At 39.7% G+C, this 13415-nt stretch overlaps 1 protein-coding gene across 3 annotated transcripts in view; it reads right to left on the bottom strand.

Annotated features, from left to right (window-relative positions):
• atf6 (activating transcription factor 6) overlaps window positions 1-13415 on the bottom strand; it is a 420957-nt gene that overhangs the window by 190396 nt on the left and 217146 nt on the right. For all 3 annotated transcript variants that reach the window (XM_072274311.1, XM_072274312.1, XM_072274313.1), the window contains exon 14: window positions 759-870. In XM_072274311.1, coding sequence (XP_072130412.1) covers window positions 759-870 — 112 coding nt within the window. The remainder of the gene's footprint in view (window positions 1-758; window positions 871-13415) is intronic.

Genomic DNA, 13415 nt, shown 5'->3' with positions numbered 1-13415 from the left:
CTGCGTTCACCAGCAACTTTGATGTGTGTTGCTTGAATTTCCAGCATCTGCAGAATTCCTGTTGTTTGATTTAGATGTCTCTTTTCATCAACAGCTTTTACCCTCACTGCCTATTTACCACACTGTGAAGCATTAATTTTCCAGATCCTTGCTCAAACTCAAAATCCACCACTTCATGCTTAGAAAATAATCAATTTGAATTTATCAAACTCACTGACACAGATGTTAATACCTTGAACCAACATCTATCTGTCTTAACTGAGCTGATACATTCACATAACATAAAGGAAAAATAATAGGAATTTATTTACTGAGTTTTGTGTTGCTTAAGTTAATGTTATTGTATTTATCATGGCTCCATTATACGAAATCTGAGACCATTGAATCTCCACTTCTCTTCAGAAGTCCAACTTCCCACTCCTGACACCAAACCTGTGGGAGTCCCTGAAGCTTTCAGTACTGCATCCAGTTGAAATGCTCAACAGAACATGTTTTAAAGTACTAACAACTGATTCTTTCAATGTTCTAATAGTCTAATTTTAGTATCACCGCTGAGTTACCAATCTTTGGCTAAGCGAATATCATCAACTAAATTCCAACAATGGCTTTTTTTCTGCTATTGCCCATAGGACCAATTCATTCAGAAACAACAAATAATTTGTAAAAGATAACTATTATCATGGTTTTGTTTTGCTATGGTTGTCAGAGCAACAAAGAGAAAGCATGTACTTATCTTCACAACAAAAACATAGACTTACCCTCCGAAATGATATCAGATAAAATGTATCTCCTCTCCTACGGATGGCTTCAAAGAAGCTTGGATAATGTCTGTCTGGCACATAATAAACTTGCAATTCATTCCCTGAGTTTCTGTGAAGGTGAGAAGTATGGGTTAAAATACGAGAAACATGAGGCAATACTGCTAAAAGTATGAAAAAAAAGGAAAAAAATATGTAAGACCATAAGACACAGGAGAATTAGGCCATTCAGCACATCAATTCTGCTCTACCATTCCATCACAGCTGATTTATTATCCCTCTCAATTCCATTCTCCTACCTTTGCCCTGTAACCCCCAACACCCTGACTAATCAAAAACCTATCAACTTCCACGTTAAATATACTTAATGACTTGGCCTTCACAGAATTTATTGTGGCAATAAATTCTATAAATCTGTCTAAGTCCCTCTGCAGACTCCCTGCCTATCCAGCTATCTTCCTGTCGTCTGCAAATGTGGCCACAAAGCCATCAGTTCAGACATCTAAATCTTTGATATATAGCATGAAAAGCAGCCCCAACCTTGAACCTTTCACAACACCACTAGTCACTGGGAGCCAAACAGAAAGTCCCCCTTTATTCCCAGTACCAGACTCCTGCTAGTCAGCCAGTCTTCTATTTGTGCCAGTGTCTTTCCTATAATATCATAGGTCTTATCTTGTCAAGCAGCCTCATGTGCAGCATTTTATCAAAGCCCTTCTGAAAATCCAAATAAACAACATCCATTACCTGTCCTTTGTCTACCTTGCCTGTTATTTCCTCAAAGAATTCCAACAGATTTGTCAGGCAAGATTTCCCCTTAAGGAAACCATGCTGACTTTGGCCTACTTTATCTTGTACTTCCAAATACCCGAACCTCTTCCTTCATAATCGATTCCAATATCTTCCCCAACCACTGAACTCAGGCTAATTAGCCAATAACTTCCTTTCTTATGTCTCTATCTCTTCTTAAAGAATGGATTGACGTTTGCAATTTTCCAGTTCCCTGGAACTATTCCGAGTCTAGTGACTCTTGAAAGATCACTGCTAATGCCTCCACAATCTCTTAAGCTACCTCTTCTAGAACCCTAAAGTGTAGTACATCTGGTCCTGGTAACTTATTTACCTTCAGACCTTTCAGCTTCCCAAGTACCTTCCCCTTCGTAATAGCAGCTAAACACATTTCTGCCCCGACACTCTCAAATTACTGGAATACTGTCAGTGCCTTCCATAGTGATGACAGATGCAAAGTACTTATTAAGTTTATCCACCATTTTTTGTCCCCCATTACTACCTCTCCAGCAGTCCAATACCCACTCTCGCCTCTCCCTTACTCTTTACATATTGAAAACAACCTTTGGTATCCTCTTTTATATTATTAGCTCACTTATCTTCATATTTCATCATTTCTCTCATGGTTTTTTCAGTTGCCTTCTGTTGGTTTTCAAAAGCTTCCTAATCTAACTTCACACTAATTTTTGCTATATTATATGCCCTATCTTTGGCTTTTATGCTGTCTTTGATTTCCTTCGTCAGCCACAGTTGCCTCATCCACCCTTTAGAATACTCATTTCATCTTTGGGATATATCTTTCCTGCGTCATCCGAATTTTTCCCATTGCTGTTCTGCCATTATCCCTGCTAGTGTCCCTTTGCAATAACCTTGGCCAGCTCTTCCCTCATGCCTCTGTAATTCCCTTGGCTCCACTGTAATAGTGATACATCTGACTTTATCTTCACCTTCTCAAATAGCATGGTGAATTCTATCATATTATGATCACTGCTTCCTAATGGTTCCTTTACCTTAAGCTCTGTAATCAAAACTAGTCATAAAGAAGAAAATCAATTAATCAATCTCTGAACATTCGCAAAGTTCTAACTTGGAAATGAAAAATATTGGTTTAAGAAGGAAGATGTTTGACCATTGAGTGCTTTAACAAAATTTGTTCCAAATAAATTGCTTCCACACATTTTAGATTTCTGAAGCATGATTTGTTCTGCCTGAACTGTTGTTTTTGCATTGAGACAAACTTATGTCTTTGTAAAGAAGTGACATATAGGTATGATCATCAAGATATGGATGTCAGTCAAGATTTTTCCCTTATTTCCAATTGATGCCAACTATTGGTCAATATTTCCATATGCAAGCTATATCATCAACATAATTAGCTGATGTCTTTCACTCAACACAAATATTAGAAAATGTGTAAAATTTTCTGCAATCAGTTGATTTTCCAAACAGCAACACTGAATCGCAGCCAGTTCCAAGAGACATTTCCTTCTATAACCAGCATCTAATTTCCTCTTCAAGAGAACCAGATGCTGGTTCTGGAAGGAAGTATCTGAAATTTTTATCATTACTACTGCCCAAGATAGCTTTAAGGTATTAATCACTGCACAGTGCAATGCTTTGGGATTCCAGCCTTAAACTAGCTGTATATTCTGCAAACCTGGACTGACACGACAGTTCACTCAGGAATGCAGCAGTTCAGGAAAGAAGCAACAGCTTATTGTGATTAGCTACTCATTATGGGAGTTATGCTTGGGTACAGCAGGCTCATGAAGATAAATAATACTTACCAATCATTATATACAGAATGGTAAACATGGACGACAAATGGGCTTCACCAATTAAAGATTATAAAATGCTCAATTACACAGTCTGAAGAGCAAAATACATGGCAAAGGACCCACAATCAATTTGTGCACATTCTGGTCAGTCTATAGCAGGAGTTCCCAACATGGGGTCCACGGACCCCACCGTTAAAGGTAAGGGTCCATGGCATAAAAAAGGTTGGGAACCCCTGGTCTATAGATTGACTGCAGCGCTCAAGTGGGCCTCTAAGATATTAAGGAGATAATCAACTGCTGAACACAATGCTGAGGAAAACCCCCTTCATCATGTCAAATGTTTGGATTTCTGAGGAAACTTTGGCTTTTCAGCTTCTAAGTGAGGAGATGCTGCAGTGCTGAACTTGCATTAATATTAAAGGATATAGTAGAGTTAACTGGAAAATCCCTTTTTTGTAAATTGTTGGTATGGTACAGGGTGAGGGAACCTTATCCAAAATATTTGGGACCGGCAGTGTTTCAGATTTTAAAATACTTGCATCTATAGAATGGGACCCAAGTCTAAACACAAAATCCATTTACAAAACATATACAGCTTATGTACAGCTGGCTGGTATGAAGTCCACAGTGAACAGTCCACAATTGGAGCAGTCTGACATCCTCCACAAACAGTCAGAGTTGAATGACTACCTCCAATCATATCTATTACCATGTTTCAGTATAGTGATTGGCTTCATATCTGCCATCGATTTCAAACCACCGCCGTTCCATCACAGCTACAATGGGGGAGAGATAGTTTTATATAATACTTTTATTAATTTTGAACATGAAAGAATAATGTGCACATCAAACCATCAGAACCCCAGGTGGACATTCAGTGGCTGTTTGGCATCCCATTATTCCCGACTCTGAATTTATGTGCTACCGGTAAGCAGCCTTTGTCTTGAGCTTGTTCATCACACAAATGTATTGATGCAGCCATTCAGTGCGTTAGATTTTCATCAGCAGCGATCTTGGCAAACTCAATGAATTTCTCTGCTGATTTGTGATCAGCAGACGCTTATCATCACAAATCTTTTAAAAAGTTAATGCCATGACTCTTCTTATATTTCTGCAACCAGTCTGCTGAATATTCACAATTACCTTCAATTTTCATTTCATCATGATAGATATATTTGCTTGTTTCATACCAACAATACCATTAAGCAGCATATTCTTACTCCAACGCTGACGATACACGATCAAGATCGCCATTTTTCACTTTATGCAGTGTTTTTCTATTTTTCATTAACATATGGGAAGTCACTTCTCAGAACTGTCTGTGGTGCACACAGTCTGGGAACCTTCCCTGCACCATGCGGAATTTTCAAACTGTGATATCATGTCAGGGCTCAATAATTTTGAATTTCAGATTTTTTTCAGTTTTTGGAATTTCAGATAAGAGGTGCTCAACCTGTACAAGGTAATAAAAAATCAAAGCAGGAAATTACTTTGTTCATTACAGTCGTCTATAGAATCATGGATTTTCTGATTACACAGAGAAATTGAAATTAGATTAGATTAGATTCAACTTAATTGTCATTGTGCTGAGTACAGATACAAAGCCAATGAAATGCAATTAAGACACTGAGCCTCGTGATACACACGCGCCGCAGCCATTTTATCCTTAGCAAAGTAAAATGGTTCACTTACAATCCTGACAATCAGAAACTTAGTGTCTTTACCCAGCATTGGTGTACTGGTTCTTTATATACAAGTGTGTTTAAATGAGGGGAATGGTTTCCTTTGTTAAGTAGTTTTCTTTGGTTTTTTTATACAAGGTTAATCAAGCCATTCAGAGTGGACTGTAAAACAGTTGTTTGTCATTGAGTACAATAAATAAAGGCATCTGTTAGTCTTTCGAGACCATGGACCTGCGCCTGGAAAGTCTTCACTCTCCAGGGTGCAGGCCTGGGGCAGGTTGTACAGAAGACTGGCAGTTGCCCATGCTGCAAGTCTCCCCTCTCCACGACACCGATGTTGTCCAAGGGAAGGGCATTAGGACCCATAAAGCTTGGCACCAGTGTCGTCGCAGGGCACTGTGTGATTAAGTGCCTTGCCTGGGGCTCGAACTCACAACCTTCAGATCGCTAGTCGAACGCCTTAATCACTTGGCCACTGTTTTAATTCCAGTGATAGATTTCTTTTCCCCCAGGTCAAAGCTGGTGGAGCTTGTTATTATTTTGGCCTTATTTGAAAATACTCGCATTAATGGTTAGTTATCCACTGATGAGAACCAACTAGGAGTAGACAAGCTCAGATATAACTTCCTTGCTACACATGGATATCATGATGAATTGCGTCCATTCAAGGACTTACACTGTTTCAGTTCCTTTCTTACTTGGTTTAATTTGCTTTTCAACCATTGCTAGACACAATGTTATACCTTTAATCTTAATTTTCACTCTTCTATCAAGGTGGTTAAGAATTTATTATTAGTGAAAAAAAATCTACAAATGCACTTAATATATTAATTATTTTCTGTTAATTACCTCCAGTAAGTTTTTTGTTATGATTCTGGCTGTATTTCTTTTTCTTCTATTTGGCTTCAGTTTTCTTTTGACACATATGGCAATTTTTGCAATGTCCTTTATTATTCTGACTAATTTCTCTCACCTTCTTCCCCCAACAGATTTAGTAACCCTTCAGCGTTCACATCTGCATATCTTATAAACTCAATCCAATTATGAAATCACCCAGTTATGAACTCACTCTCAACATTTAGCTTGTATTGTTAAGGTATTTAATTCACCAATAGTACACATTTTCTAGAGTACTAGTGGTTAATTTTCCCAAGTCTTCATTTTTAAAATTGTCTTAAATGCTGTTATCTGAGATCATTGAACAATTGCTGTCATCGAGTGTGCAATAACTTAATTTTTGGAAGTATTTACCTGATGTGGCAGTAACTCCTTTGTTGTGCAAGTGCCACTGCATTCACCATGTTTTGCCCTTTTGGCAATAATCAAAAGCTTTCAACGTAAGTAATTGTTATCAAAGTTGAGCAGGAAACTAATTCCCTACATTATCCCAACTCGAATGCTCAAATCACTAGTCCTCAAATGAACACTGAGGTGGTCCAGCAAATCAAATTTTGAGAAAGTTAATTGAACAATAAATATGAACTGTGTCAACAACACCTACATCCCAAGAACTGGATTGAAACTCACTGAGAAAGACTAACTGTTCAATGTGGAACTTGCAGTATTAACTCCCACGAGGAGACTCCTGCAATTATACTGGGTTTCCCAACTTTGATCAAATATTCTCCTTATCCAGTCTTGAGAATGGAAATTGTTACTTAAAATACAGAAACAAGACAAGTTTCCCCTTTTGTTTTAAATTGTGTTTGCTTAAATGATTTTAAATTAGTCATTTTAAGCAATTTGTTTTGTCTTAATTTTTAGTAACTAAAATATCCATTTTAATTGTTTTCCTAACAAAATGATTCTGAACTCCCTCGACATTCTGAAGGATTCTGTACACTAACAGCTAACACGGGTGGAACGAGCTTTGTCAACTCTTTTCTTCCATTTCATGAAGCTTATTTTAGCTGACTATAGACAGCAGTTACAAAGCAAGGCTCCGCCATCAGACAGACCAAGCCCCTTGAGATCCAGCTAGTTCAATTTCTGGATACTGATCAGGTAATTACACAAGCAACAAATGAGGCTGGCAAGTCACATTCAACTTGCTCACAACCAATATCTTTAAACATGGGTCCATCACTTCCATGGAGACCATTACTTTCAAACTTTGCACAGACAAATTCCTCCAAGTCTTTCTACATCAATGGGAATTTCTGGGCATTTTCCCTCCTTTTCTGAAAAATTTTCCACAGACGTTATGCTTCCTATTTGTCTGGATCAGTTAAGCACTTCCCTTCATAATCTTGAAAAAACTGAATTACATCACCTCAGTCTCATTTTCCTTCCAAGAATATAAATTGTATATCTGGAATCTTGCTCTTTCCTTGCTTCTGCATTCTGTTAGATTGAAAAGCTGACAAAACTCTCCTCATTTTCAAATAATGCTTGAGAAGCTCAGGCTCTACAGTGACTTTGTTATTTTGTGCTACCAGTTTGAGAGAGCTTATTCAGATTCCGCCCTATCAAAAAAAAACAAATGTCTCATTGTAAGCATTAAAATCAAGTATAGTTGCATATTCACAATTGAGCTGGAGATCTAAATAAAAACATGATGGGTCATGAGTCACCACTGAGGAAGTTGGGAATAGAGGTTGAGAATCCTTCATCCAAAATTCCAAAATCAGAAAACCTCTGAAATCCATTTTTTTGACCACTGACATGACAACACAAATGAAAAATTCCACAAGGCGCTAGCAAGGATCTGACGTGATCCACAGGTCTCTGCACACCACAGACAATTCTGAGAAATGACCTCCCATATATAATGAACAGAAGTGAATGAAAAATAGAAAAACATTGCATAAAGTGCTAAATGAAGATCTCAATCGTGTATTGTCAGCTTTGGAGTAAACATATGCCACTTAACGGTACGCTGACCATGAAATAAACAAAGATCTATCACGATGAACTGAAAAATTGAAGGTGATTGTGAATATTCAGCAGGCTGGTTGCAGCAATTTAAGAAAAAGCACAGCATTAAAATTTTAAAGCATCTGCTGATCATGAAAATCTAACACTAGAACAAGTATACGACGCTGATTGCTTTTATATCCTACATAAAACTTTTAAAGAAGTAAAATACAAATAGTGTAGTGTAATCTTTTAATCAAAACACGGCATCATAGGTGTAGACTGAAAGCCTGATATTATTTGTTGTTGTTCAACAACTGATTCAGGTATTCTACTTACACTGCAGTCATTATATTTTCATTACACTAATGGTATGTAATAATATTTATTGTTAAGTACATATATGTGATGAACAATTATAAGACAAAAACTGCTTACCATAGCACATAAATTCTGAGTTGGAAATGATGGCAATCTCAGCTATCTTATTATATATTCTAAAATCTGAAAAAAATCCAAAACCCAAAACACTTCTGACCCTAATCATTTCAGATAAGGGGTACTTAACCTATACTTAAAACTTAAATTTCTTCAACATCTTAAAAAAATTTTGAACAATGCATCATCAACCATCTGTTATTTATTTTTTGACACACATTCTTTCTCTCACTCTCCTTTTTCTCCCTCTGTCCCTCTGACTATACCCCTTGCCCATCCTCTGGGTTACCCCCCCTCTCGTCTTTCTTCCCAGACCTCCTGTACCATGATCCTCTCGTATCCCCTTTGCCAATCACCTGTCCAGCTCTTGGCTCCATCCCTCCCCCTCCTGTCTTCTCCTATCATTTTGGATCTTCCCCCCTCCCCCTCCCACTTTCAAATCTCTTACTAACTCTTCCTTCAGTTAGTCCTGACGAAGGGTCTCGGCCTGAAACGTCGATTGTACCTCTTCCTAGAGATGCTGTCTGGCCTGCTGCGTTCACCAGCAACTTTGATGTGTGTTGCTTGAATTTCCAGCATCTGCAGAATTCCTGTTGTTTACAAAATTAAAACTTGCTGAATGTAATCTGTCCCATAATTTCAAGTTTCTTTACAGACAAAGAGCTTATAATGATCAAAACTAGTTCTTTATATCGCTTGCAGTATAGTGTCAAAATGGTTCCTGTGATGCGACTAGCGTGGTAGTATAGTGGGTAGTCCTGGTTACTCTCACTTTCAGCTTCCACTGTTGGCTAACAGTCTTGCCAAAAGGAGAGCTAAAAGTGCAAGTCTCTCCTTGCCAGTACATAGCCTCTCCAACAGTAAGCCTCATGTAGTGTCTCCACACTAGCAACACGTGGAAAATGAACTACTTTCAGACTCAGGCGGAACTACAGAGGATGGGTCTGGCTCTGCACACGTAGCACGCAGGCCCACCAATGTCTGTACACGCCCTGGTGCTTGCGAACCAGATCCTCAGCTGTGAGTACATAGCTCCACGGCCTTGTCTGCAGCCTCATGAGAGACAACGGCTATGGGAGTAAACCCAGACAGCAAATCCGGAGTGGAACCCCTAAAGCAGCTGAACGTCTCTGAACATCCTTCCGGCAGCTCCTGCAGCCAACCTGGTGCTGAATGTATTGTTTCATAAGCCTTTCTTTGGACCACACTGGTGAGGCCGAGAAGGGGATCTTGACAACTGGGCATCTCAGGATCTCCATACCTTCCACCTAGGTTTGTGATGATCATCATCACCCATTGTCCTTCAAGATAGACAGATGCCAACCATTTTGCTGGAAAGGCAGCAAGTGTGTCTGTCTTGAAAAGAACAGGTGATGAAGCAGTCTTTGCTGCAGTAACACATAATCTCATCAACCCTTTGATATCACACCTTCCCAACTGGGATAATATGAATTAGGATAAACATAAGAGCAACATCAACTATCTTCTCTAATACCATCTGATTTGAAAGAATAATAAGTCTGTTTTCTGTACAAATACAAGGTTGAATTTGCACAATCTCTTTGTGAGCAGACAGCAATGGCCGTTTCCTTGACCGTACCCAAGTTGTGCTGACCAACAAATTGGGATTCTCTCTTACTTGATGCACCATGTTTACTTTAAACACAAAATACTCTGCAGATGCTGGGGTCAAAGCAACACTTACAAACGCTGGATGAACTCAGCAGCTCGGGCAGCATACGTGGAAACGACGAGTCAACGTTTCCGGCCGGAACCCTTCGTCAGGACTGTAGAGGGAAGGGGCAGAGGCCCTATAAAGAAGGTGGGGGGAGGGTGGGAAGGAGAAGGCCTGGCCTTTCGGGTTCCGGCCCGAAACGTCGACTCATCGTTTCCACGTATATTTTTTTGCATAGCACTTAAAGCCAAATTGGAGAGGTCACTGGTTTAAAAAAAAGCAACACTTAAGTCTTTGTTTAGTAAACTCTTACACTGAACTGATTTCATAACCTATGGACTCTCTTTCAAGAACTCTACAACTCATGTTCTCAGTATTATCTACCTATTTATTGTATTCGCACAGCTTGTCTTCTTTTGCATATGTTTTGTCAGAATATGCCTGCAAATTTTCATCAATTCTATGGTATTTCTTTGTTCTATTGTGAATACCTGCATGAAAATGAATCTCAGAGTAGTATATGGTGACATATATGTACTTGGATAATAAATTTATTTTTAACTTTGGTTTCCTCCCTCCTAGCACAGATAACACCTAAGTAGACAGCTGTTTACTCATTCCTGTTCTGCCTCCTGAGAAATAGGTTAGTATTCTGAAAGAGATCCATCTATGGCACAATATAAAAATATTAAGTTGGGCCAATAAACCTACTTACATCAACGACAATAAAAGTTCAAAACTGCAGGAAACATAAAGTTGTGATAGTAGGGTATTTTAATGTTCCACATATTGATTGGGACTCCCATACTGTTAGGGGTCTAGATGGGTTAGAGTTTGTAAAATGTGTTCAGGAAAGTTTTCTCAATCAATATATAGAGGTACCAACTAGAGAGGATGCAATATTAGATCTCTTATTAGGAAATGAGTTAAGACAGGTGACGGAAGTGTGTGTAGCGGAACACTTTGGTTCCAGTGATCATAACACCATTAGATTCAACTTTTGTTTTTGAAAATCAACAAAAAAAATATTAAAATAGTCAAATCAATATATCAATATATACAATAAGAGTTAAACTATCAAATAACTGATTAACGCAAACAACAGGAATTCTGCAGATGCTGGAAATTCAAGCAACACACATCAAAGTTGCTGGTGAACGCAGCAGGCCAGGCAGCATCTGTAGGAAGAGGTGCAGTCGACGTTTCAGGCCGAGACCCTTCGTCAGGACTAACTGAAGGAAGAGTGAGTAAGGGATTTGAAAGTTGGAGGGGGAGGGGGAGATCCAAAATGATAGGAGAAGACAGGAGGAGGAGGGGGAGATCCAAAATGATAGGAGAAGACAGGAGGAGGAGGGATAGAGCCAAGAGCTGGACAGGTGATAGGCAAAAGGGGATACGAGAGGATCGTGGGACAGGAGGTCCGGGAAGAAAGACAAGTGGGGGGGGACCCAGAGGATGGGCAAGAGGTATATTCAGAGGGACAGTGGGAGAAAAAGGAGAGTGAGAGAAAGAATGTGTGTATAAAAATAAGTAACAGATGGGGTACGGGGGGGGGGGGCCTTAGCGGAAGTTAGAGAAGTCAATGTTCATGCCATCAGGTTGGAGGCTACCCAGACGGAATATAAGGTGTTGTTCCTCCAACCTGAGTGTGGCTTCATCTTTACAGTAGAGGAGGCCGTGGATAGACATGTCAGAATGGGAATGGGATGTGGAATTAAAATATGTGGCCACTGGGAGATCCTGATTTCTCTGGCGGATAGAGCGTAGATGTTCAGCAAAGCGGTGTCCCAGTCTGCATCGCGTCTCGCCAATATATAAAAGTCCACATCGGGAGCACCGGACGCAGTATATCACCCCAGTCGACTCACAGGTGAAGTGTTGCCTCACCTGGAAGGACTGTTTGGGGCCCTGAATGGTGGTAAGGGAGGAAGTGTAAGGGCATGTGTAGCACTTGTTCCGCTTACACAGATAAGTGCCAGGAGGGAGATCAGTGGGGAGGGATTGGGGGGACGATTAACTGATTAACCAAGCTAAACAGTATACTAATAATAAGAAGAAAAAACAAAACGTTAAAACTATTAGTTTTTTTGGAAAAAGGAAAAAAGGAAAAAAGAACCCCTACTAACTAAAACAAAAAAAACCCTACTAACCGAAAAAAAAAACATTGGGAGCACAACCCCGGAGCTATATGCCATACAAGCTTCTATAAAAGAAAAATATCAATCCACCAACCAAATCCAATTACACAAGAATCAGAAGGGGACTATCTTAACTAACTCAAATCAAATGATAGTAGCGGGCAAAAGAATCCCACCTTTTCTCAAAGTCAAATCGAGGATCAAAAGTTCGACTTCTAATTTTCTCCAAACTAAGACATAATATCACCTGAGAGAACCATTGTATCAAAGTGGGAACAGAGGCATCTTTCCATTTCAATAAAATAGCCCTTCTGGCCAATAATGTGACAAATGCAATTACATGTTGGTCTGATATAGAAATACCATGAATATATTGGGGAATTATACCAAACAAAACTGTCAATTTATTAGGTTTGTTACGTACCCCGTAACTGGGTTGCCAAACCAGCAGAAATGGATCACTCAGTTGGAGTCTGGATTACTAGAACTAAGAAAGTTTTATTAAAGAAACAAGCAACACAGTACTCTAATCAAAAGGATAATGAATGCAACAGTTCAGCAATGATAAACATACATGTACACAGAATTAAGATAACAGGATCAATCAAGCTCTATCGTTGTCTAGGGGTAAATGACCAGTTTCAAAGTGACGCAAAGTTCAGTTCAATTTAGTTCAGTTCAGTTCGCAGTAATCGCTGCGATGGACAGCGGGGGGAAGGAGAGAGAGAGCAAAACGAATGAATATTCAAGGCTTCCACACAGACCTTCGCAGTCAGCTTTCGGGCAAGTCCTTTGTGATGTCATCTGAGGTCACCAACCGTGACCCCTCCGTTTCCAGATACGATCGCTTCCCTGCGGTGAACCTGGCACCCAGGCAAGCGTGGACACACACCAGGTTCCCGCCGATCGTGCCTTTCCACCCTGTGCGTTTATGGCCCGGTACTTCCCACTGACTTGTGAGAGATGCACCGCTTCCAGGGTCTTGTTACCTCGGGTGTCGTGTGTGTGTCCTGCCTTAGCGAACCTGTCCCTTTTTATCCCCCTGCTGGGGTATCGCCTGTCCATCACTTCAAACAGTTCAGGGTTCAAAGGGGGAGCCGATCTTGACAGCTCTCCTTCCTTCATTAACATCTCCAAATGCTGCTTCATTGTTTTCCTTATCTCTCTCTCCTGAAGACAGGTGGCAGACCAACTGCTGATTCCACTGGTGCCCCCCCAGGCCAGCTACATCTTAATCTATGTGTATTCTTGTCACAGGTTGTAAATTAGTTTTTAAAGCTTTAGAAATTATAGAGAAAATA

Source organism: Mobula birostris, chromosome 12 (assembly GCF_030028105.1).
Source record: "Mobula birostris isolate sMobBir1 chromosome 12, sMobBir1.hap1, whole genome shotgun sequence".
NCBI lineage: Eukaryota > Metazoa > Chordata > Chondrichthyes > Myliobatiformes > Myliobatidae > Mobula > Mobula birostris.
The sequence above is the reverse complement of the archived record's forward strand: the minus strand, read 5'-3'. Positions and strand labels throughout refer to the sequence as shown.